The sequence below is a fragment of the Dermacentor andersoni genome, chromosome 1 (genome assembly GCF_023375885.2).
Source record: "Dermacentor andersoni chromosome 1, qqDerAnde1_hic_scaffold, whole genome shotgun sequence".
NCBI lineage: Eukaryota > Metazoa > Arthropoda > Arachnida > Ixodida > Ixodidae > Dermacentor > Dermacentor andersoni.
In genome coordinates, this window is record NC_092814.1 from 244,190,454 (window position 1) to 244,216,502 (window position 26,049).

General features: G+C 48.4%; 1 protein-coding gene across 1 annotated transcript in view; it reads left to right on the top strand.

Moving 5' to 3' along the window:
• The window catches only part of LOC126548013 (phenazine biosynthesis-like domain-containing protein), a 70,517-nt gene extending 44,815 nt beyond the window's left edge, over positions 1–25,702 (top strand). Inside the window, exons 6-9 of the mRNA XM_050196091.3 lie at positions 5,682–5,770; positions 6,580–6,749; positions 21,248–21,310; positions 25,547–25,702. Of these exons, the coding sequence (XP_050052048.1) occupies positions 5,682–5,770; positions 6,580–6,749; positions 21,248–21,310; positions 25,547–25,662 (438 nt within the window). The 3' untranslated portion in view covers positions 25,663–25,702. The remainder of the gene's footprint in view (positions 1–5,681; positions 5,771–6,579; positions 6,750–21,247; positions 21,311–25,546) is intronic.
• Positions 25,703–26,049: the final 347 nt, after the last annotated feature.

Sequence of the window (26,049 nt, forward strand, 5' to 3'; positions counted from 1 at the left end):
CAGAAAACCTATGACCGCATCAAAGGGCGCTTCTACTGGCCTGGATTGTCCGCCAGTGTAGCGAGGTATGTCGCTTCCTGCGCTCTATGTCAGCGTCGAAAGCTCCCTACATCAGCTCCAAGCGGACAACTGCAACCGGTTCCTTGTCCGTCGCAACCATTTGAGGTCGTTGGAGTTGACCTATATGGCCCACTTCCTGTGACTCTCACCGGTAAACGATGGATTGTGACAGCCGTTGATCACTTGACACGCTACGCCGAAACAACTTGTGTGAGTTCTGCCTCAGCCTCTGAAGTTGCTGCATTCATACTTCAATCCTTAATACTGCGTCACGGTGCTCCTCGCGTCCTCCTGAGCGACCGTGGAAAAGCATTCCTCTCGCAACTACTAGACGAAGTACTCAGAGCCTCCGGAACCACCCACAAGACTACCTCCAGTTACCATTCGCAAACTAACGGCCTCACAGAGCGATTTCATCGCACGCTGTCAGACATGCTAGCCATGTACATCGAACCGGATCACAGAAACTGGGACGCAATTTTGCCATACGTGACTTTTGCGTATAATACCGCCGTTCAACGCACGACCGGTTACTCGCCATTCTACCTTGTCTATGGTCGTTCGCCCAGTTCCTGTCTTGACGTCTCTTTCTTCGCGCCAATTGTCAATCAATGTCCATCCTCCTGTGAACAATATGTGTCCCGCATTCTGCGTTGTCACCAGCTCGCCCGCATCAACACCGAAGCACGGCAACAGGACCGCAAGCAGCATTACGACGCCTCTCATCGCGTCGTGTGCTTCCGCCCTGGCGAGGAAGTGCTACTCCGGACACCAGTTCGTACTCCTGGCTTGTGTGACAAGTTTCAGCTTCGGTTCATCGGCCCCTACAAAGTCTTGGAGCAGACTTCTCCAGTGAACTATCGCGTGGAACCAGTTATTGTTCCAAATGACCGCCGCTGCCGCGCCGCTGAGATTGTCCACGTTTCCCGTATGAAGCCTTTCACGAGACGTTCACCGCCCCTTTGAATTGCGGCCAGGATGGCCGCTCTCGCGCGAGGGGACATTAGTGTGGGAATTTATAAGCTATTCTTTGTCATCTGTACATGATCATCATCATATGGGGTTTATATGGGGTTCTTCTTCATCATCGCTTGTGGGGCTGGCTCTCGAGTGTGCTCCGTGCTGTGGGCGTGGTCGGTTCGCCTAATCTTGTGACGCGGAATAAAAGCCGTGATTACTGCTGCGTCACAATATATATATATATATATATGCGGCCTTCCTCTTGTTGCCATTTGCAGCTCACAAGGCAAGGATCATGTTTGCCTTCTGCTATATAAAGACTGGGACGAAACAAAATGAACCTTTGAACCTTTGCACTGACGTTTCAGTTAGCTTTTGTGGTGATATATTTTGTGGCAAGAACAAAACAAAAAAAAATCATCTGTGCACTTTATCTTCGCTAAGACAACAGCTATCACAACTTGTTTCCAACTAACACCAAACGCGACGTGTTACTTCGGCCGGGGCGTCGCAGATAAGGCACTAGCTCGATCACGATGTTTTTCTTTATTTCCTTTATTTCGTTCTGGCTAACACAGAGGGAGCGTGTTCGAGGGCACTGCGTTATGATACGGGTGGGAGCGCAGTCACGTGTTATTTTTCATATTTCGCGGGTTCACTTATCAGTCGGAAAAAATTAGTACGCAATTAGTACGTCGCTGAATATACCGCAGTTAGATGTACCTTGGCTGTGCCTACAAATGCCTCTTTGACACTTTGATAATTAAAACAGTACGTCTCGAGTTAGATCATTAATTACAATTACCTAATTAAATCTGACTAACGAAAGAGTTACTGGCGGCTACTCTACTAGAAACAATATGCCCTAGACTTTCTTCGAGTAACGCAATTGCTGTTTTTTAAAATCTTGGTGAACACGCCGTGGTTGCTCAGTGGATATGGTGTCGGGCTGCTGAACACGAGGTCGCGGGATCGAATCCCGGTCACGGCGGCCGCATTTCGATGGGGGCAAAAACACCAGTGTACTTAGATTTTAGGTGCACGTTCAAGAACCCCAGGTGGTCGAAATTTCCGAAGTCCTCCACTATACGGCGTGCCTCATAATCAGAAAGCGGTTTTGGCACATAAAACCCCATAATTAAAAAAATCTTGGTGCATGAAAGTTGGGACTACCTGTATATATTTATGACCTCTACATACAAGTGGCGACGTTTCCATCCCCAATAAATGTTGTAAGTTATTAGTTTTTTTTTTCATGAGTCGTTAGTTTTGGTTACTGGAAAGAGAAGCAATACGGAGACACATATCATTCACGTGCATTTCATTCGCCGTTGATAAAAGAGTTCGCTGAAGGGGTCACTGAAGTCTGCAGGTTTCTTTCAGGGTCAAAAAAGCACGCAAAGTAATTTCAATCAAGGTGAACATACAGCAACATATTCATTCTCTAGGCATAGGCTATCCATACATTTAGAAATATCTATTAATTGGCTACCTCCTTCTCTTTGAAAAATATAATAAACTTTGTCCTGCGTATGTATTTAAATATATTGTGTATGTGTATGGTGTTTACAGTGGAAATTTAAAACAATGTTGAAATGAGAAAATACGGATGAGGCAGCCGCCACTGGTGCTTCTAATGCGCTGTTCCTCCTATCGTCAGGATTTACAGGAATAAAGCGAAAGTGTGAATTAAAAGCCATGCACGTCCGCACCAACAATGGTACAGTAAGCTATTAGCCACAATAAAATTTTAAGAGAAAAGGTAGAGACAACTCAAAAGAAACCTCAAGTGATGTGGACGACAAAACTTCAGCACAGCGACCACTGCGCTGGGTGAGCCAGCACGATACACATATGTGTATATGCTTGTGCTTGTGCGAAGCTGTGTGCTTCGGCATTGCCTTTTTGGCCTGTATACAGCCATAATATATGAGAGGGTTCGCATAAAAAGAATGCGATAGCTATTTTTGAGCGCAAAATTTCCGTAATACGTGTGAGTGCGTCCTAGAGAACTGAACGAACACAACCGAAAAAAAAAAATTCGGTTATCATCCTCTTTCTCTAAAAAGCGCGAGAAAACGGGCTAACGCCACACAACGTTTATAGATATATAACCGTTGATGCCGTATGCTTGGACCATGCGCTATACAGAACAAAGATATCTGTAATGCAGCACCTACTACTGCTTAGGACGCTCGCGCAGTTCGTAAACGGTCGCTTTGCTGGACAAGCTTAATTCATACTGTATACCCGCCGCGGTTGCTCAGTGGCTATGGTGTTGGGCTGCTGAGCACGAGGTCGCGGGATCGAATCCCGGCCACGGCGGCTGCATTTCGATGGGGGCGAAATGCAAAAACACCCGTGTGCTTAGATTTAGGTGCACGTTAAAGAACCCCAGGTGGTCGAAATTTCCGGAGTCCTCCACTACGACGTGCCTCATAATCAGAAAGTGGTTTTGGCACGTAAAACCCCATAATTTCATTTCAATTCAGACTGTAAGGTATGCTGCTATTACTAGCCGAAACTATTTTATTCATGGGTGGAAACCTCGTCCACCCAACCAAGTAGTCACGCAATATAACCTGTAGTGAACAGTTTGAACGCTTGTCAAACAGCACAGCTCCTATCGTAGCAGAACAGTACCCACGCTGTTACGATCGTCGCGTATGTTTCATGGCTCCTAAACCGCAGCTTAGAAATAGAGGATAATACTGCAATGAGATCAAATTAGTGAATGGAACATTCAGAAATACACACTTGATGTCCGAGGCTGATTGTAGGCTCAAATATGCGCGCACACATCGCGCTGCGTGTTCCGTCCACCTCAACGCCCGCAGAAACTCCGGCCATGACACCTTGAACTACTCCAGCACGTTTCAGAGAACCGTTTACCACGTAGAAGACGCGCGTCATACTAAACAGGCCGCACGACCGCGAAAACAAACGCCAGAACCGACCGCCGAGCGTATACCTGCCATGCAAAAGACCGCTTTCACCCAAGCCAGTATGGCGCTGCTCATAGGCGGCGCCACTGCGTTCACAATATGGCGGCGCCTACGAAAAAACGGTGTATATAGGCACACAGGAAACTGACCCGTTCTGCTCCGCGAGTAAACGCTACACGTTTCTAGAGGGCAACGTCTCTGCATTCTAAGCAAGGTAGCTCTTAAAGAAGTGCACATTTTCACATTTTAGGTAACCAACGCTTTTTACTTTAAACGATGATAATATATCCGCTAAATTTCGGACGTTATGAATTTTTTTTCCACGCTTAACGCTCACATCAATCAGGATAAGTTGATCCGCAGCAGCCTGGGTGAACAGGTGGAGTTCCCCAAGGCCAGAATCTTTATGAACCCCTGGACTATAATCAGGGAGGTGTTTCACTTTGTTGTTCGTTGTAGCAGAGAAGTAAATGTATATATTTGCATCATTTTGCATGTCGCCGTTCTGTTCACACGGTGCAGGCTTCATGCACGATTTATAGAATTCGCTGCACTTGCTGAAAAGATGGCTACAGTGTGTATGCTTCGTTCAAGAGGTGTCGGCCCCGCTCTGCGCGCGAGTGTAAATGGAGTGAATCAATCAATCAATCAATCAATCAATCAATCAATCAATCAATCAATCAATCAATCAATCAATCAATCAATCAATCAATCAATCAATCAATCAATCAATCAATCAATCAATCAATCAATCAATCAAATTTGTTTTTGCATCAATCTACAATTTAACGTGAAGGTGGGTGATATTTTGTTCCGTTTAATCAATATTTAATTAATCAATTAATTCGTTGATCGATCGAGTGATGGATTGATTTGGTCTAATGTTCCAAGGCAGGCACAGGGGCGGTGAGCAACGCGGTAGTAGTGGGTGTTTTACGTGCACTCCAATGGCGCTATATACAGGACCGTGTTTTCATCCGTACATACTCAGCAGCCAGTGGCGGATCCAGAGGGGACACTATAGTCCCCGCTTCTCCCCCACCTCCCTTTTAATACATACCGGCACTTCAGTGCTGACAAAGCTCAGCGTGCTTCCTGGACGACCTGCATCCGCCTCTGTCAGCAGCAGTATGCCACGTCTACTGAGCCATCGTGGTGCGAGCACGCGAAATTCGGTTTAGGCAAATCATGCAGTATATGCCCTCGGTATAATCTGCTTTCTTTAGTGCCGCGAAATGCTTTTACGTCATGACGGAAGTGCACAGAGATAACAGAAGAGCTGTGCTTTAGATGTGCGAAATATTTTTGCAGGAAGAATATGCCTGAATGACGGGCGAATAATTTCAAGCTCAGCCTGACGCCGCTGATACGATAGTCTTGAAACTTTCGCGAGCTTATGCGTCGATTTTAAGTTTTCCTTTTTTTATGGGATATGCTAGACTGCATATGTGGTCTAACGACTTGTTAATCTCGTGGTACCGAAACGAAACCCTACGATGACGCACGTTTGGCTATATAGAGCATTCGACCAAACTTTTCTGGCAATTATGGTTAACTCAGGTCAGCAGAAATCTGCTGTTTTATTTATACGAAGGATGGATGTTATTTGTGCGTACAATATGAAATCAAGTAGCGATGAAAAGAGATATAGTTTCCCATACCTGAGTGATTCGCTTGCCTGAGCTTTGATTATCCGGAGTGCGTATCACGTCGCAGGCCGTGGTCGGTGAGACCTCGGTGGCCGAAGTGCGCTACTCAGCCGATGCGAAGAAGCTAGTGGTGCGCCTGCAAGACTCCTGCACCAGGTGAGTACAACGTACCGCTGACTGTTGCTTCAGCCGCGGGTCGTATACACTTGCGTGTATACGTGCGGACCAAATGGACTCTCGGCTTTAATTAAAACGCGAAAATTTTTGAAAATGCACAAATGAGTTGTGTCATTTCCAGGTTCAGCATGCACTTGTAACAGTGACTTAATTAAGATTCCGAAACACGACGAACGTCCGTGTCCGGTAACAGACGTTCTGATCAGTTATTTCCTGTCCGCATTTCATTTTATGCTGATAAGGCATTGGTCATGGCAGATTGGTGCGGCGAACGCACAGCATTTGTTACGCGTGGTAGTGTGTGTGTGTTTTTTTACGTCGTTGGTATACAGCTAACCGTTGGTGCTTCAATACATGAATCACCTCTAATTCCTTCGATGAAGTTAATTGTACGAAATACCAATTGCCATATCCCTGAATACAAATTACGGGGTCAAAACGAGTCAAGATTGCATAATGCCTGACAACAGAAAGCGGACATTCGATGTTTTTTTCTTCCATCTCAGGGCCAGAAACATATCGCGCGAGCACCGGAAATATTAGGTGCGCTTCGAACGGTACTCGATCTTGGTTCTTCTGAATTCTCGGATGATTTTGATTCCGGTGGATGTCGGTAGCGGGGCCGCAAAGCATCCGGATCCCGTTAACTTGAACAATTATGCCGCTTATCCATGATTTAAACCACGGCGCAGTCGCAGAGTCCTGCGATAGTCGCAAGCTGCCTTTGACCAGCCCTCTCGCAGTATACTTAACGTGAGAGGGTGAAATACATGCGGCGGTGCACGTAGGTCAGCCCTCGAGGCCCTGAGTCCGAGTCCTGCGCGAATGCTGCACTCTGAGAGTGGCGACCGAGTGCTCGGCGTCGCAGTCACCATTCGGGGCAGGAGCAACGACGACTACGACTTCATCTCTCGCTACTTCAGCCCCTGGAACGGCATCCCTGAGGACCCCGTCACCGGTAAGTGCCTCCTGTGTCCCTATACAAAGAACCTGTGCGTGTGCTTGCGTTGCGTGTATGGTACGTCATTCCCGCGAAGTTCACTAACCCAGTGCTTAAAGTCAGGGGGAGGGGGGTCGGCAACCCTTTCATTTTTTAAAGGGCCTCTCACCATGCCACATAGCAAATTTTGGTTGGCCTGCGGATGTTGCCATTCCGGCAACGTCTGATGCGCTGCCGCCGGAATGGGTTGTCAGGGGTGCGATTGTTCTCTGTGCCCAGCTCACGCTGCAGCTGACGGCTGCCACCTTAAAGCCGCAGGCCCTATACATTCTTATTTTTATTTTCTGTCGCGTTACCACAATACCGCGCAAGCAAAGGATCGCTGCGGCGTCTCGTCTGCTAGACTCGGAATTATCCGTGCGCGACAGGTTGTTGGAATGACGGCGCGCGACCCACTCTTTATATTTGCCCATGCTATCTCGCACTGCTGGGTTTATTCGCAGTAGATGAAGCGGCTTCGGTAGGCTTTCTTCTATAACTGCCATCATCGAATCTTGGCCTTCTTTTTTTCTTTTTGCTGTAACGTGGAGCGCTTGGCGCCGTGCAAACCGTGCGGCTTGATGCTCTATATACCACCGGCGGCTCGCTATTAGCAGACTGCTTGGCCGGTGTCATGAGCTTGCTGGCGGGCAGTTTTTGCTCCAGCATGTTCCAGGCGACAGGTGCACTGAAGGGCCCTTGGTATAATGGCGACCATGTTGAATGGAATTACCTCTGTTTCTGGCGCATGGTATCAATCTGTTCGTCCAAGATTCGACGATAGCAGTTCTTATCAGAGAAATCCTACCGAAGGCGTTTGCGGGTTTATGCCCATTTGCCAATCGTTGCACCATTTTTTAATTTTTTGTAGATTTGAGTTAAGTTCATCTTGGTCTTGTCTCGACTGAACTTTGTTATCAATGACGCAGTCGTTGGCAAACAAGCGCAACGGCACAGTGATGTCAGTAGGCATATCATTAATAAATACGAGAAATAAGAGTGGTCCTAGTACCGTACCCTGAGGTACACCAGACTCTACAAGTGAGGGTACAGACTGGCAGCTTCCAATTTGGACATACTGTTCTCTGCAATGAAGTTAAGACGTGAACCATTTCATGATTGCGGGATTTTTAAATATGGCGCCTATTTTGTGTAATAACTTAGGATGAGAAACTTTATGAAACGCCGGTTTGGCCACGCGAATTGATGGTTTGGGAGAGGTCATGTACAATTTCTATAAGTTGAGTTGTCGTGGAGAGTTTCCTTCTGAACCCATGTTGACGGCTGTATAATACCGTATGGTAATCTAGATATTTAATTAAATGTTTTGATACAATATGCTCCAGTAATTTTGAGCACGCGCTGGTAAGGGAAATTGGCCGGTAGTTGCTGACGTTTGCTGTTGAGCCGCCTTTGTCTATGGGTGCGATTTTGGCACGTTTCCAAGGACTGTGGAAACAGCCGGTAGTAATAGATGAGTGAAATATAATGGCAAGATATTTTGAAACCCACTCCGCATACCTGTACAAGAATTCGCTGGGTATTTCATCTGGTTTGGGTGATTTCTTTATGTTAATGTTGAGGAGCAAGTTAAGAATTCCTTCTTCACTAATTACTATATCCTCTATTGGGGCCCTATCTGGGGCATCTACAAAGTGCGGAACCGTACCGTTATCTTGCGTAAAAACAGACGAGAAAAAATCACTAAAGCTGTCAACCTGTTTATTGTTATTTTGGCTCGCATTCACGTGTGGTCGCCTACCCGTAAGATTAACGTAGCGCCAAAATTTTCCAGGGTCTTCTGCAAGAAATTTCTGAAGTGTGGTTCTATAAAACCTGTCCTTGCTCTCCCTAACTAGTTGTTCTCACTGTTTACTTAGATGTCGAATGGGTTCCTCATATTGTGAGGTGGGGTTTTGCGAACGGGCTTTTCGTTTCCTTTTCAGTTTCCTTTTAGTACGTATAATTTCCCTCGTCATCCAAGGAGTTTTCTTCCTGACAATTTTGCGGTGTTTGGGGACAAAACATTCGATGCACTGTCATACAATGTTCGAAAAAGTGTTCCACAGTAGGTCTGTACTGGCTCCGGGTTGGTAATGTATTAAAAACTTGAATAGTTGAATATGAATATGAATAGTTAGTGTGTAATATTTTATTGGTATTGGAAAATGTACTATTCGGCATTTTCGAATATCAAAACTAACCAAATATTTCGCAACAACCGACTGCTCCAATCGGGTTACTGTTCTCCACCTGCTGAACAAAGTATCGCGAATTATAATTATCAGAAGTAAAACAGCGACAGTTTTCGAAGCGATGCAGAAACAAAGTTCGTGACGCGAGCTTTGTTTTCGGTTCTGCGGTGGAAGTGTGGCACTGGTTAACACTCCTTGGGTTACATCTTGTACACATACATATATACCCAAGAATGCATGGACGTGGCAACTGCCGTCGCCGTAGCACAATTTGTAGTGCAACGCGCGCCTAATGCAGAGGTTGTGGGTTTGGTTCTCACCGTCAGCAAGTTGAGTTTTCCCCCATTACATTCTTATTTTTGCACTTCAATTAGAAACTACACATAATTTATCTTATGTTTTCCGTTTCTTCATTATCTGTTGGTTTCATATGGTTCTGACTAACAAATGCGTGCCAGTGTTCTTACAAAAACGGTGCCCTTACAAAATCGGGCCCCTCGGTTTTCCCTTCTTTTCGTCCAATACATGACAATCCGCTATATTGTGTCAATTAGTCTTTGTTGCTGCCTAGTCATGTAGGAGTTTTATCTCTTACGTTACAACGAGTCATGTTTTTTTCTTGTAAGAGACTCTGTAGTCTGTCTAGGGCACACAAATACCTCCTTAGTGTTTTATTTTCCTTTTCCATAACTTCTGATATTTTTTCAACAAGTATTTATTATGCGTTTTTGAAAAGTTCGTCAGTTTCAAATGCCTGTCATTCTTGGGAAGCTTGTTTGCCACCACGCTTAAAGGTGCCAAGCGGCTATTCGTGTAATTTATTGCATGACTGTTGTGATCTTGTGTTTAAAAGGATCTTACTTGTACGTGATAGTTGACTGTCTCTTCAGTGCAAGCATGTTCCTAATTATACTGAAACAAATATTCCTGCTGTAAATATGTGCATCTGCGTTTGTCTATGCGATATTCGATACTGAATATTCGTATTTGATTCATGTTTTAAAAAGTAGATATTCGATCGCATAAATGTAATATTTATATACTGGATTATAACAACTTATATTTTTCATTATCCTCAGATTGGAAGGTTACAAATACCGCACGATTCAAAAGAACACAAGCAACGTAGTTTTTCTAGCATGAAAATGCATTTAGTCTGCGTATTATCCCTACATTTCTTGGGGCTCCCCGACATGTGTGGTAGCAGAACTAGATTCTGTGGAACGCGCTTGGCCGCATATTGTTGACATGGCAATGACAATTACCCGAGCTTTGTACAGGTTAAATACCATATTTTCGCCCTTGATCTATATACCTGAAAGCCGCCGTGAGGTACTGATTGGCCCGAAAGGCGTGAGAAACGGAAGCGATTTGTTCAGTCGCGCGAGAACGAGCTAAGTCGTTCCGATATTTACGCATTTTTTACGCAGTCTATATCTCTTATTGCTGGGTTCTAAATCTGAACAGAAAATTTATTCCACTTGGTTTTGGTAAATTAGTTATCTGACAGGCTAGTCAACCGTCTACCAAGTGAATGGATTTACTGACACCGCTGAACCCACAGCGTTTAAACGCATTCAAATAGGTTTTGTAAATAATAAAGAACCTTCAAGTTTGTGACCACAGTATCAAGGCTATGATGACCACTGTGCTGTGAAGTACAATCACAATGTGAAGGAAACCGTTGGTTCATCATGGTCACGGAGCCTGTACATTGTACAGCGAGTTTAGGCCACTTGCATGTGGCTTTTGAATATCAAAGCGAGTTCTTGAAGGTCATTTTCCAAGCAATTTTTCTAACTTATAAGTCGTGAAACTACCGCCAACTGTTCATTAAAGTCACTAAAAAAGTCAGTGATTGCTAAATCGAAAACTTTGCTGTAAACAGACGAAAAAGTTAATACATCTAGTGTCAAAATCGCTAAAATGGCGACACTGGTAAAATACCGGTAAATTATAAAAACAAATTTGATTTTGTGTTTTCAAAGACGGTTACGTTAGACGGCCTCAACAAACGCGGGATGATGCGAGTGATGGTAGATTGAACTTGTTTTGGACAGCCTAGCGACAGCTTTCTCAGCAGTGCAGGCTTACAAGGCACGTCCCGCAGGCGTCTCGCACCGCAAAGTACGGGGTAACCCTTGGCTCCTTAGCACGGCCCGCCCAGCGTCATCTGCTACAGCACGTGGAGGCGAGGCCGAAAAGCAGGGAATACGTAATAAATAGATCGCACCTATGTGAGCCCAATTCTGAGAAAAAAAGCTTGACCTCAGCTGTTGTTTTATTTGTGCAGTGTGCAGCCGGCAGTGCCCGCTTTCGCAAGTGTGTGTGCGTAGGGGCGTCGGAGGATAAATGGCCTACTTTTCCTTTTCAATTCTGACTGTGGGGGGAGGAGTAGAACCGGTAGATACACCTATGACAAGCATGGTGTCGCGCACGTACAGGCAAATATAAACGCATCTCACTAGAGGACCACGAGCACTCGCTGTCACAACGCTGACCCGATGAAAAGCGCCGGCAGCGTGAAGTGAACGCTTCGTGCTGCCTCACTTTCACTGCGAGAAAACCTTTCACGACCAAATAAGCGAAAGCAGTTTTGAAAGTTCTGGGGACCTCAATTGCACTATTCAGGTTCAGTTGCACTATTGACAGACCAAGTAGCCCGAATCAATTTCTAGATCAAGACTTGAAAGACTACTGCAGACTTGCAGAGGTATGGAAATTTACCAACTGTTACCGAGCAGGCTCTGTATGCTATATATGCATAAATTCCACTGATGAGTGCGCTGGAGAACCAATGTAGCAGAGACTCCACGTGCAGCTGGTGGAGAGGCCACACCCCCTTATCAGGGCTTCAAGCCGCTTTCTGCAGGCCCGAGTTATCTTGGTTGGGACTCCAGGCGAATATATTCCCGGGTTTCAAAAGTGGGGGGGGGGGGGGGCAATGTCCTACTTTGCCCCCCCCCGTCATGAGAGTGGTAAAATGCCCCTCTTTGTGCATTGAGGAAATACAGGTCTCTGTTATTGCGTGTTTGCAAGTTGCTAAAATATGTTGAAGCTTCTACGACGAAAAGATGAGCGGCATGGTTAGCGAAGCACATCTCCGATGGCGGATAAGTGGAGTCCGCATCAAATAGTGGCGGTGTTTCTGCTTCAGAGAAGATCAACAAGCACGCTTACTTCTTCGCTCCCAACTATCATCATCATCATCATCATCATCATCATCATCATCAGCCTGATTACGCCCACTGCAGGGCAAAGGCCTCTCCCATACTTCTCCAACTACCCCGGTCATGTACTAATTGTGGCCATGTTGACCCTCCAAACTTCCTAATCTCATCTGCCCACCTAACTTTCTGTCGCCCCCTGCTACGCTTCCCTTCCCTCGGAATCCAGTCCGTAACCCATAATGACCATCGGTTATCTTCCCTCCTCATTACATGTCCTGCCCATGCCCATTTCTTTTTCTTGATTTCAACTAAGATGTCATTAACGCGCGTTTGTTCCCTCACCCAATCTGCTCTTTTCTTATCCCTTAACGTTACACCTATCATTTTTCTTTCCATAGCTCGTTGCGTCGTCCTCAATTTAAGTAGAACCCTTTTCGTAAGCCTCCAGGTTTCTGCCCCGTACGTGAGTACTGGTAAGACACAGCTGTTATACACTTTTCTCTTGAGGGATAATGGCAACCTGCTGTTCATGATCTGCGAATGCCTGCCAAACGCACCCCAGCCCATTCTTATTCTTCTGATTATTTCACTCTCATGATCTGGATCAGCAGTCACTACCTGTCCTAAGTAGATGTATTCTCTTACCACTTCCAGTGCCTCGCTACCTATCGTAAACTGCTGTTCCCTTCCGAGACTGTTAAACATTACTTTAGTTTTCTGCAGATTCATTTTTAGTCCCACCCTTCTGCTCTGCCTCTCCAGATCAGTGAGCATGCATTGCAGTTGGTCCCCTGAGTTACTAAGCAAGGCAATATCATCAGCGAAGCGCAAGTTACTAAGGTATTCTCCATTTACTCTTATCCCCAATTCTTCCCAATCCAGGTCTCTGAATACCTCCTGTGAACACGCTGTGAATAGCATTGGAGAGATCGTATCTCCCTGCCTGACGCCTTTCTTTATTGGGATTTTGTTGCTTTCTTTATGGAGGAGTACAGTGGCTGTGGAGCCGCTATAGATATCTTTCAGTATTTTTACATACGGCTCGTCTACACCCTGATTCCGCAATGCCTCCATGACTGCTGAGGTTTCCACTGAATCAAACGCTTTCTCGTAATCAATGAAAGCTATATATAATGGTTGGTTATATTCCGCACATTTCTCTATCACCTGATTGATAGTGTGAATATGATCTATTGTTGAGTAGCCTTTACGGAATCCTGCCTGGTCCTTTGGTTGACGGAAGTATAAGGTGTTCCGGATTCTATTTGCAATTACCTTAGTAAATACTTTGTAGGCAACGGACAGTAAGCTGATCGGTCTATAATTTTTCAAGTCTTTGGCGTCGCCTTTCTTATGGATTAGGATTATGTTAGCGTTCTTCCAAGATTCCGGTACGCTCGAGGTCTTGAGGCATTGCGTATAGAGGCTGGCCAGTTTTTCTAGAACAATCTGCCCACCATCCTTCAGCAAATCTGCTGTTACCTGATCCTCCCCAGCTGCCTTCCCCCTTTGTATAGCTCCCAAGGCTTTCTTTACTTCTTCCGGCGTTACTTCTGGGATATCGAATTCCTCTAGATTATTCTCTCTTCCATTATCATCGTGGGTGCCACTCGTACTGTATAAATCTCTATAGAACTCCTCAGCCACTTGAACTATCTCATCCATATTAGTAATGATATTGCCGGCTTTGTCTCTTAGCGCATACATCTGATTCTTGCCATTTCCTAGTTTCTTCTTCACTACTTTTAGGCTTCCTCCGTTCCTGAGAGCTTGTTCAATTCTATCCATGTTATACTCCCTTATGTCAGCTGTCTTACGCTTGTTGATTAACTTCGAAAGTTCTGCCAGTTCTATTCTAGCTGTAGGGTTAGAGGCTTTCATACATTGGCGTTTCTTGATCAGATCTTTCGTCTCCTGCGATAGCTTACTGGTATCCTGTCTAACGGAGTTACCACCGACTTCTATTGCACACTCCTTAATGATGCCCACAAGATTGTCGTTCATTGCTTCAACACTAAGATCCTCTTCGTGACTTAAAGCCGAATACCTGTTGTGTAGCTTGATCTGGAATTCCTCTATTTTCCCTCTTAGCGCTAACTCATTGATCGGCTTCTTATGTACCAGTTTCCTCCGTTCCCTCCTCAGGTCTAGGCTAATTCGAGTTCTTACCATCCTGTGGTCACTGCAGCACACCTTACCGAGCACGTCCACATCTTGTATGATGCCAGGGTTAGCGCAGAGTATGAAATCTATTTCATTTCTAGTCTCGCCGTTCGGGCTCCTCCATGTCCACTTTCGGTTATTCCGCTTGCGGAAGAAGGTATTCATTATCCTCATATTATTCTGTTCTGCAAACTCTACTAATACCTCCCCCCTGCTATTCCTAGTGCCTATGCCATATTCCCCCACTGCCTTGTCTCCAGCATGCTTCTTACCTACCTTGGCATTGAAATCGCCCATCAGTATAGTGTATTTTGTTTTCACTCTACCCATCGCCGATTCCACGTCTTCGTAGAAGCTTTCGACTTCCTGGTCATCATGACTGGATGTAGGGGCGTAGACCTGTACAACCTTCATTTTGTACCTCTTATTAAGTTTCACAACAAGACATGCCACCCTCTCGTTAATGCTATAGAATTCCTGTATGTTACCAGCTATATTCTTATTAATCAGGAATCCGACTCCTAGTTCTCGTCTCTCCGCTAAGCCCCGGTAGCACAGGACGTGCCCGCTCCTTAACACTGTATATGCTTCTTTTGGCCTCCTAACTTCACTGAGCCCTATTATATCCCATTTACTGCCCTCTAATTCTTCCAATAGCACTGCTAGACTCGCCTCACTAGATAATGTTCTTGCGTTAAACGTTGCCAGGTTCATATTCCAATGGCGGCCTGTCCGGCCTGTCCGGCTCCCAACTATAGATCAGGGAATCTAAAGCAGCAGCGGACACCGCTTCTGGAAGAAGGACGCTTTTAGGAACAGTTCCTCAAGCGCGATGTCACCAATGTTGTCGACTAAGAAAAGTTTACCAAAGATGCAATAGTAAAGTGCTTCCGCTCATCTCTGTAATATGATGCCCGAAAATATCAGAGCGAACATTATTTGGGACTACAACGTGATTGTTTCCGCAAATCATCGGATAGATCTGAGCAACAAGCTGAGAATGAACCCTGCGCAACGTGAAGATTTCTGTGCCGGGGCTTGCAGAGCTTGTCATCGCGTACGTGTTGCATCATGCTCGGTCAGTGTGGAAATGTAGCAGCCGTGGAAGGTTCCACGGCTGCCACATTTCCTCTTTGAGCGAAATTAGTTTTTAAGTTCACGCTCAATAAAGTTCGATTGAAAGTGGGTGAAGTTCTGTGCAAGGAACCGACTGCTGCACCCCGTAACTCTACAGGCAAGGTAAGTTCGCTTGTTCCTGACATATACGAAACATTGCCATCTACGGCGTAAACGGTTGTAAGGATATATTATTATATAAGCTTTAGGAAAGGCGAATGACAATAAACCTTAATTACACCGGAGCTGTAAATTCAGCACCAATTAAGACAACACCCTTACTCCAAACGGAGTTCTTACCCGCCGTGATGGCTCGGTGGTTATCGTTGTGTTGCTAATGATGACGTCGTTGGTTCGTTTATCTGTCATAGCGGCCGCGTTCTGATTGGGTTGAAACACAAAACGTTCGTGTACTTAGGTTTGGGCACACGTTAACCACTGTCAGGTGGTGAAAAAAATATTCCGGAATGCCCCACTGCGGCGTCTCTCATAGCTAGCCCGTGTGCTTCTGGACGTTGAACCCTATCATTTGATTCAAACGATACTTGGCTGCACCAAATCTACGAAAAAGCTACTCACTAGTTCACAGCCTAAAACTCCAACTCCGCACTCGTTCAAAGCCGCTAAACCTGTAGTGCGAGGTTCTTGCATAGAAGCTAAAAGAATAGTTCCAGTACTTTGTGTTTTCTGACAATAGCACAATTACCCATGCAGCTTTGCTTGCACTTCAGGAAATGGTATTTTAAGCACACATCATAGCTGAAATAAGCGGCAGCGATATCCTTAAACACGCATTTTGTCTTCCCTGCATACACACATTCTTTCCTGCGTACTGACCGCAACGCCATTTTTGCGTCATGATGCGGAGAAGCGGTGAACTACGCTCGGTCGGCACACCTACCCCTCTAGCCACCGTAGCCCGTCGTTGAAAGCTCAGAGGCCAGCGTAGTGACAGCGTATATGAACAAGAACAAAAGGAGTGGCTGACCGAACAGCTGGTCGTGAGCAGCAAGTGTATGTATACTCAAGAACTTCCTGCAGCTCGCGAGCCACAATATGACCATACCTACCATGTGTCGATCCCGGATATATCCAACTCGAAGGGGATCGCGAAATAGATGAATATATCGATTTGTTGTGGCCGCTCGCGGGAGCTCTAAAATGCCATTGGAGGAACCCAGTTTCGGGACCCCCTGAACAAGAAGACAAACCCGGAGGTCGGACATCTCCAGTTCGGCATCCCATGCCCTAGGCCACGCAGTGAAAATAAAATCGAGTGTCAGCCACGCATTCTTGTGGAACGGATAACGAACCGGGATGCGTTTCGCTTTCTTGAACGTGCGTGGCGATCTCGCCCACCGTGCATGCTTTTGCCGATAACGAGAATGGCCGCACTTTTCACGAGCCATCCATATTTGCAAGCAGCAAAGCTGACACACGTACTGCCGTGAGCAATATGAGCGGGAACACGCAAACGCGTGGCAAATAGCCTCGAACCCACGGAGGAAGAATATGTTTCTTTCTCTGTGTTCGAACCCGATGTGGGGCGATTCGAGGCGGCCGCTGTCGGAAACAAAGTGGAAAGGGCACCGCGGTTGCACTAACTGTTAGCACTCCCGCCTCGCTAGCGTTGCTACGAAACAGTAGCTGATTGCGTGTCACCGGCCGCTAGCGATGATACGGTCCATATCAGCGCGCGCAGCCACATCCAATAACCTATCAGGCTACGTAGCTGTTGAGGGATCAGCCGTGACGTAGCCTGCCGGGATGCATAGGATTTACTTATATCTAGGTGGTGTTGGCCGAGCATTTATACGCCTGTATATATATATATATATAATGTTTCGTAGAATATGCTTATAAAGTAGACCACGGCTGTCCGTGCCTAGCAGTCATCTGTTTCAGCGCTGTTAAGAACGGCCCAGCTGAGGTGCAAGTGTTGCCAGCCAGTTGCGACAACGGGCGTCAACATTTCCTGGAGCGCCGCCGCAAACCTCTAGCCACGGCGTCACTAAGTCGCCATTGTGACTGAATGCGTTCAGCGGGCCAACTATTTTTACCGAACCCACCAACGCCGCAGTGTTCTGCTATGAGTGGGGGAGTTGCCGCGGGAACGTTGACGGAGGCCCCTTCCCACGCGCCGACCAAGACGCAAGACAATGGCTACCCGGCCGCGCTGCGGGGGTCAGCTCCGAGTTCTAAGAAGTCTGTGTGATGTCGGTTTCGGACCGTGAACCTGTGTGTGTGTGTGTATGCGCGTGAGTGTGTAAACCGTCCCGCGGAGAGGCGGCTTGTTTACGATGACTGGATGACCGTTTCTGTCACCTTGGAATCGAGGGGGGACCGAGCGTTCATAAACCTCTGTTGTGCGGACGCTCGAGACACTCTCTCAAGCAGTCATGTTAGACTGACGTACTTTCTCTCGCAATCATGCTAGACTGATGAACTGCATGTAAATGCTGTAAATAAACCCATATTCCTCGTTCTCAATGAGGAGCAGTCCTTCCCTTCATCAACGTCCTCAGCGTGGATAAGTTGGACGACGGCATGGGCCAGCTACCTTCTCATTCATGCCGGACTCCAATCTTGACAACGGGTTACGAGCGATAGGATTGAGCCCCCAATCCTGACAGCGCCTAACGATGTCGCGAGCGCCTTTTCATAAGCGGTAAAAAAATTAAATTATGGGGTTTTACGTGCCAAAACCACTTTCTGATTATGAGGCACGCCGTAGTGGAGGACTCCGGAAATTTCGACCACCTGGGGTTCTTTAACGTGCACCTAAGTACACGGGTGTTTTCGCATTTCGCCCCCATCGATATGCGGCCGCCGTGGCCGGGATTCGATCCCGCGACCTCGTGCTCAGCAGCCCAACGCCATAGCCACTCAGCAACCACAGCGGGTCATAAGCGGTAAGAAGTCGTCGAATTGTCAAAGAAGGGTTACACGCAGCGCGACAGTGCTGCTTTGACAGGCTGCCATGCAGTTGAAGACCGTTAACAGGATAGTCCAAGCATACCGAGATGAAGGACGCATTAAGGATGCGCCGCACAAGAGGTGACCCCGCGCCACGTCGATGGACCAAGACCTACAAATTGTTGCTGCAGTCATTGAGAATCCATTTCAAAGTGCGAAGGACGTGCGCAGTACTCTCGACCTGGAAAATGTATAGTGACAGCTCGGTACGGCGAAGGTTAAGGGAAGCCGCACTTCGAAGTCGCATCGCCGCTCAGAAGCCCCTTCTCACAGCTGCCAACAAAACTGCTCGCATGAAGTTCGCTGTCGATCATCGCAGCTGGAGGGTGGCGGATTGAAAATATGTCATCTTCTCCGACAAATATACTTTCTCGAGCCACTGGTAACAGCAGAAAAGAGTGTGGCGCATGGAGAACACACGCTTTTGTCCGCAAAACATCCAGGAGGTGGCTGCAAGCGGAAGCACGTCAGTAACATGTGGGCGGCTGTTTCGCGTGACAGCCGAAGTTCCCTTGTAAGAATCTCTGAGAGGCTTACGAGTGCTCCAGCCTATTGCTGGAGCACGAGATGACCCCATGTGGATTGAATGGTCCACGCCCGGATGGGTACTATATCAATTCCAACATGACTTGTCTCCTGTGCATGCAGCAAAGGCCATGACACGTCTTTTAGATGAACGAGGGGCAATGCGCCTTGAGTGGCGCGCGGGGTGCGCGGACATGAACATAATAGATCATGTTTGGGCACCTATGAATGCTAACCTTTCCACGCTCTCCTTGGACTTGGCGACCATTGATCAACTGTGGGAAGCTATACAAGACGAGTGGAAACGTCTTCAAGGTGACACAGCTTTCGTTGAGGCTCTCTACGGGTCTCTGCCAGAAAGAATGGAGGCCGTCATTCAAGCCGGCGTAGCCATGACCCGTTATTAGCCCACAAACGAGCAAGGGCAAGCTAATGCTGATATAATGGGGTACTGTTTTTATGTGCATTCATAGTTTGTTACCATGTCGCAAGCGCCCAATAAAACTTTTCAACCGACTGCTGGTTCACGAGAACCAGGATACAGCGAAATAGGTATAAAAACAAATACTGCTTTCTTTCCTGTGCGTGAACGCTATTACAGGCGCTATAGTATCAAGCCGGTATCACGGCCAGACGTTCCGTGCGTGTCACAGAGAAAAAAAGAAAGAGAGAGAGAGCTGGAGAGGTATTTTGCGCAGAACTACAAGCAACACATTGCCATGCTCTGCGTGCTGTAACCACCTTATCATCGCTAGCGGCCGGTACGTGAAACGCAATCAGTTGCTGTTGCGTAGCAGCACTATATAGCGAGGCGGGAGTGCAAACAGTTAGCGGAAGAGCGCCCCCTTTCGCCTCTATTTTCGACAGCGCCATCCACGTATCGCGCTAACTCGGTTTCGAGGCTATCTATATTTTCCACGCGTTCGCATGTTCCCGCTAATATTACTCACGATAGTACAGTCGAGCGATTCTTCAACATTACCGCGCGAGCGTCGACTGGCGGTCCGATGAACGCCCTTCTAACGGCACGAAATGACGACATCAGCAACAGCAAGAGAGATCAAAAAGTGATCAACAAGTTCTTGATGATCTCGTCGCTTCGCGCCGATAGAAAGCGCTGACAGGCCGGCTAGTCTAGTCTAGAGTTACTGGACATTGACCGTTTTCACGGCGACCCCGTAGGTGCTGCCACGTTTGATCACGTGGTGACGCGTCCATTGCTTGCCTCAGCTGTACAGCGTTGCAAATTTCTCTGACAAACAGCAAGCGTTGATCGCACTGGACGATGACTTCTATGTCTCCTATCGCTTCTGCGTTGACAGAAATCATGATGCAGGCTCGAGGTGGCAGTCTGACTTGATCTTCAAGTGCCTCCGTGTTTACTATGAATGTACCGACAACAGCAAAAGTTTACGGGACGCAGGATCTGCCAAGAAGCTGAATTCTGGTGAAGCGGGGTCACACATGCTCGAATTAAATGTTCCAGCATGTAGTAGCCTTCACCACCTACACAGTGGTTTATTAAATTAGATGTCACATGCCTTAACTGTGCAGGGGAACCGTATCCCGTAAACTTTTGCTGTTGACTGTACATGACGCCAGTGCGGCTCTACAAACCTGTTTCGACGGATATTGTAGACGGTGATTGGGTGGACGACACGCGAAGCTTTGTCTACAGCTCCAAAGGACAAGTAACCGCTTCCGAAGGTCGCTGCGCTTTGTCCAAACAGCTCGAGTCGCGTATACGGAGCTTGTAATAAAATCGGGGCTAAGTATCTATTCCAAGGCCAAGCTATCCTAGCTTCCCCTTATGAAATGATTCAGTACCGCTGTGTTTAGATCGTCGTTCTTTATTTAGCGAATACTTTTAACCAGCGGTTTGTCACGTTTCGGACTCGGTAAAGTGCCCCGGGCGGTCACCAACTTAATGTTTATTAAGGCGAAAGCCTTAGACGGCTCATGGGATGGATAATCCTATGACCGGCGCTACGCCGGCCGGCTTTATGGGACCAAAATTTATGGCACTAAAATTTCGATACACTCGTGCAACAGCGCTATACTTTCGCATATGATTTTGAAGGGTATGTTTTCAAGGCGATATAGACAATAATTCGGTACGCCCAGGTTTGATATATCCGAGATCGACTGCATTGGTTCCTCTGTCTTCTGCTGGTACTTTCCGATTTCTTCATTTCTTCTTCTTATTCTACTTTTCTTTCGTAAAGTCAGAGGTCGTATTGTCTTCCTCTTCTTACCCGTGCTGTTTGCGAGCTGTAGCAGCACGCGGTCTGGTCCGGATATGCCCACCCCACCCTGCTTTTGTTTCTTCCAGGGTCTGCTCATGCCGTGCTGGGACCCTACTGGGCTGATGTTTTGGGAAAAGAAGAGCTGAATGGTACGTTCACGTATACGTCTCGACGTTTCCGCCTAATTAATTTTTCCTAAAGAATTCGACGCGTACTTATGTACTTCGCACGGTATTGTGAACAAAAATAATGCTGTAGGAATTTTGAAAATTGTCTACTAAGCATAAGCACTCTGTGGCTTGGCTGCTACTTCGCTTTTGCTTACTTATTTAGCTAGCTTATGCATGTATGCCCATCGCCACCAATCATTTGCTATTACCAAATTATAACGCCTACATCTGCTCAGCTGATGTATCATATCAGCTGAGCTGAAACGTCGTTAATAGTTTTTTCTTTTTTGCCACACCACAGCTTTTTTTATTTTCTTTAAAGCGAAGTTTTTTTTTTTGCTCTTCATTCAACTCTGCTGCTGCTGCTGCTGCTGCTGCTGCTGCTGCTGCTGCTGCTGCTGCTGCTGCTGCTGCTGCTGCTGCTGCTGCTGCTGCTGCTGCTGCTGCTGCTGCTGCTGCTGCTGCTGCTGCTGCTGCTGCTGCTGCTGCTGCTGCTGCTGCTGCTGCTGCTGCTGCTGCTGCTGCTGCTGCTGCTGCTGCTGCTGCTGCTGCTGCTGCTGCTGCTGCTGCTGCTGCTGCTGCTGCTGCTGCTGCTGCTGCTGCTGCTGCTGCTGCTGCTGCTGCTGCTGCTGCTGCTGCTGCTGCTGCTGCTGCTGCTGCTGCTGCTGCTGCTGCTGCTGCTGCTGCTGCTGCTGCTGCTGCTGCTGCTGCTGCTGCTGCTGCTGCTGCTGCTGCTGCTGCTGCTGCTGCTGCTGCTGCTGCTGCTGCTGCTGCTGCTGCTGCTGCTGCTGCTGCTGCTGCTGCTGCTGCTGCTGCTGCTGCTGCTGCTGCTGCTGCTGCTGCTGCTGCTGCTGCTGCTGCTGCTGCTGCTGCTGCTGCTGCTGCTGCTGCTGCTGCTGCTGCTGCTGCTGCTGCTGCTGCTGCTGCTGCTGCTGCTGCTGCTGCTGCTGCTGCTGCTGCTGCTGCTGCTGCTGCTGCTGCTGCTGCTGCTGCTGCTGCTGCTGCTGCTGCTGCTGCTGCTGCTGCTGCTGCTGCTGCTGCTGCTGCTGCTGCTGCTGCTGCTGCTGCTGCTGCTGCTGCTGCTGCTGCTGCTGCTGCTGCTGCTGCTGCTGCTGCTGCTGCTGCTGCTGCTGCTGCTGCTGCTGCTGCTGCTGCTGCTGCTGCTGCTGCTGCTGCTGCTGCTGCTGCTGCTGCTGCTGCTGCTGCTGCTGCTGCTGCTGCTGCTGCTGCTGCTGCTGCTGCTGCTGCTGCTGCTGCTGCTGCTGCTGCTGCTGCTGCTGCTGCTGCTGCTGCTGCTGCTGCTGCTGCTGCTGCTGCTGCTGCTGCTGCTGCTGCTGCTGCTGCTGCTGCTGCTGCTGCTGCTGCTGCTGCTGCTGCTGCTGCTGCTGCTGCTGCTGCTGCTGCTGCTGCTGCTGCTGCTGCTGCTGCTGCTGCTGCTGCTGCTGCTGCTGCTGCTGCTGCTGCTGCTGCTGCTGCTGCTGCTGCTGCTGCTGCTGCTGCTGCTGCTGCTGCTGCTGCTGCTGCTGCTGCTGCTGCTGCTGCTGCTGCTGCTGCTGCTGCTGCTGCTGCTGCTGCTGCTGCTGCTGCTGCTGCTGCTGCTGCTGCTGCTGCTGCTGCTGCTGCTGCTGCTGCTGCTGCTGCTGCTGCTGCTGCTGCTGCTGCTGCTGCTGCTGCTGCTGCTGCTGCTGCTGCTGCTGCTGCTGCTGCTGCTGCTGCTGCTGCTGCTGCTGCTGCTGCTGCTGCTGCTGCTGCTGCTGCTGCTGCTGCTGCTGCTGCTGCTGCTGCTGCTGCTGCTGCTGCTGCTGCTGCTGCTGCTGCTGCTGCTGCTGCTGCTGCTGCTGCTGCTGCTGCTGCTGCTGCTGCTGCTGCTGCTGCTGCTGCTGCTGCTGCTGCTGCTGCTGCTGCTGCTGCTGCTGCTGCTGCTGCTGCTGCTGCTGCTGCTGCTGCTGCTGCTGCTGCTGCTGCTGCTGCTGCTGCTGCTGCTGCTGCTGCTGCTGCTGCTGCTGCTGCTGCTGCTGCTGCTGCTGCTGCTGCTGCTGCTGCTGCTGCTGCTGCTGCTGCTGCTGCTGCTGCTGCTGCTGCTGCTGCTGCTGCTGCTGCTGCTGCTGCTGCTGCTGCTGCTGCTGCTGCTGCTGCTGCTGCTGCTGCTGCTGCTGCTGCTGCTGCTGCTGCTGCTGCTGCTGCTGCTGCTGCTGCTGCTGCTGCTGCTGCTGCTGCTGCTGCTGCTGCTGCTGCTGCTGCTGCTGCTGCTGCTGCTGCTGCTGCTGCTGCTGCTGCTGCTGCTGCTGCTGCTGCTGCTGCTGCTGCTGCTGCTGCTGCTGCTGCTGCTGCTGCTGCTGCTGCTGCTGCTGCTGCTGCTGCTGCTGCTGCTGCTGCTGCTGCTGCTGCTGCTGCTGCTGCTGCTGCTGCTGCTGCTGCTGCTGCTGCTGCTGCTGCTGCTGCTGCTGCTGCTGCTGCTGCTGCTGCTGCTGCTGCTGCTGCTGCTGCTGCTGCTGCTGCTGCTGCTGCTGCTGCTGCTGCTGCTGCTGCTGCTGCTGCTGCTGCTGCTGCTGCTGCTGCTGCTGCTGCTGCTGCTGCTGCTGCTGCTGCTGCTGCTGCTGCTGCTGCTGCTGCTGCTGCTGCTGCTGCTGCTGCTGCTGCTGCTGCTGCTGCTGCTGCTGCTGCTGCTGCTGCTGCTGCTGCTGCTGAACCGCCGCGTCGGGGGGTGGTTCAGAGTGTGTGTACAGGTGCGCGGCAGAGAGGAAAGGCGACGCGAGAAACTCGTTTGGATCTTTGCACAGCGTCGAATGGGCACAATACCCACTGGAGCTCCCTGGACGTCGCCGCATTAGCCTATTAACAGCTGTAATTATCCGTGACCCCCGAAAAAGCACTAAAGAAATTGCTGCTGCTGCTGCTGCTGCAGCTTACCTTCCTATTAACGTGCAGGTCCAGAGGGATGCATTATATCTACCATAGATATAATGGTAGAGAGGAGGCAGAAACCGACGCAGTCCCGATACGAGTGAATAACAGCTTTGTCCCTCTTCACTCGCAGTTCCCATAAAGAGGGGAGGGGGGGAAAGATAGGGAGAGGTGACGTGAGAAGGCAAGGAAGCACTACTACTATAGACACGACAGCGGTTGTGGGCAAATGGCATAAATTTAAGTTCAAGGCACGGTACGGTACGTTTCTGCTATTTCTGAAAAATAAACACCATGCAAATTTGTCAAGCGAACTTACACACGGAATGCAGAAAGAGAGCCGAATTTAATTAAAACGCACGGCATGGTATACAGGGTGTCCCAGCTAACTTAGCCAGAGTTTAAAAATAAGTATGCGAATGCCACGCAGCTGGACAGAACCAAGGTAATGTTGTTTGCCATCGCTTCTACCTAACTACATAATTAGTCTGAATTAATGAATAAACTTCTCAAATATTATAAATAAATGAAAAGTGTCAACGAGAAAATTATAGAGCAACATGAAAAACTCCCGATACAGCTTTCCGTCGCTCAATAAGTGCTACATAAAAGTGTTTTTCCGAGCGTGAAAGAATCCCGCGAATAGACGCAATGTGCCTCGAGCGCCGCCTAATTTCGCCTAATTACATAATTAGGCGGAATGCAAAAAGTACTATGTGCATCTCCAAGCGACGACAAACAACATTACCTTGGTTCTGTGCAGCTACGTGGCATTTGCATATTTTTAAAGTTTGGTGCATGATAGTTGGGACTAAAGCCCCTCCATACACGTTTCCGCCGAAGCGGTGGCGCGTGGATGGAGGGGCTTTAGTTGGGACAGGGCAATATTTCTTGCAACATACGCAAGACACCTTCATTCGCCATTTTAATTCTTCGTTTCAGTTCATGACAGCCTTTCGTGGAAACATTTACAAAATTTTCACCAGGACGCATGTGTTTGAATTATGGAGATGGAAAGCCGCCGTTGGCAAGTTTTATTGAGCCGGAACAACAGCCCGTTTACAGATGCCTTGGCGAAAAAAGAAGGTATTAAAAGCGTCATATGCACGAACGGCTAAAGGAGGACGCACGCCGTCAAATGAAGGCGCTTGAAATTATTAGAAGAGAAGGAAACCAAAGAAGCAACTGTATCGGCGAGAGGTATATTGCAGGACTCTGTTATTTCCAGCGCGCAATATTAGAGCGTTGTGGTCATGTATGCGGCCGTAGAGGCCGTAGTCCATGGAGTAACGCGAATTCACCGTCTCGCAGCTCACCAGGCGTCGGCCCGCGGTGGTGACCTCTACCTACGCGTCCCAGCCGGTGGACACCGGCTTCAAGTCGGAGGACACGCCGCGGTGGTTCTCAGAGGGGAGCTCCTGGTGTGAGCCATACAGTATAGCCGCGGCAGAAAGACGCAAATACAGGCGTTTTACAACAGTATGGTTGCTTGTGTTCGTTGTGTTTAGAAACAATGGCTGAGCTTAGAGATAAGCATCGCCATGTATCGATCGATCACGTTTCATTACAGTGCCGATTGCCATAAATCGCAAATATATTAAAATTAGGACCGCGCGACTGATCAATTAACTATCCGATTAATCGGCTAATGCGTTCATCCCGTCAAGCTATCTGCTCGTGAATTAGTGAAGGTTCATCGTGGTTTATTTAGGTTACCAGTTGATTTTCATTCGTTTGATTGTGCATTATGAGTGCTGTCTTATACCAAAGACGAATGCATTTTGTCCACTTTTGTAGGTAAGTTGGTGTGAAAC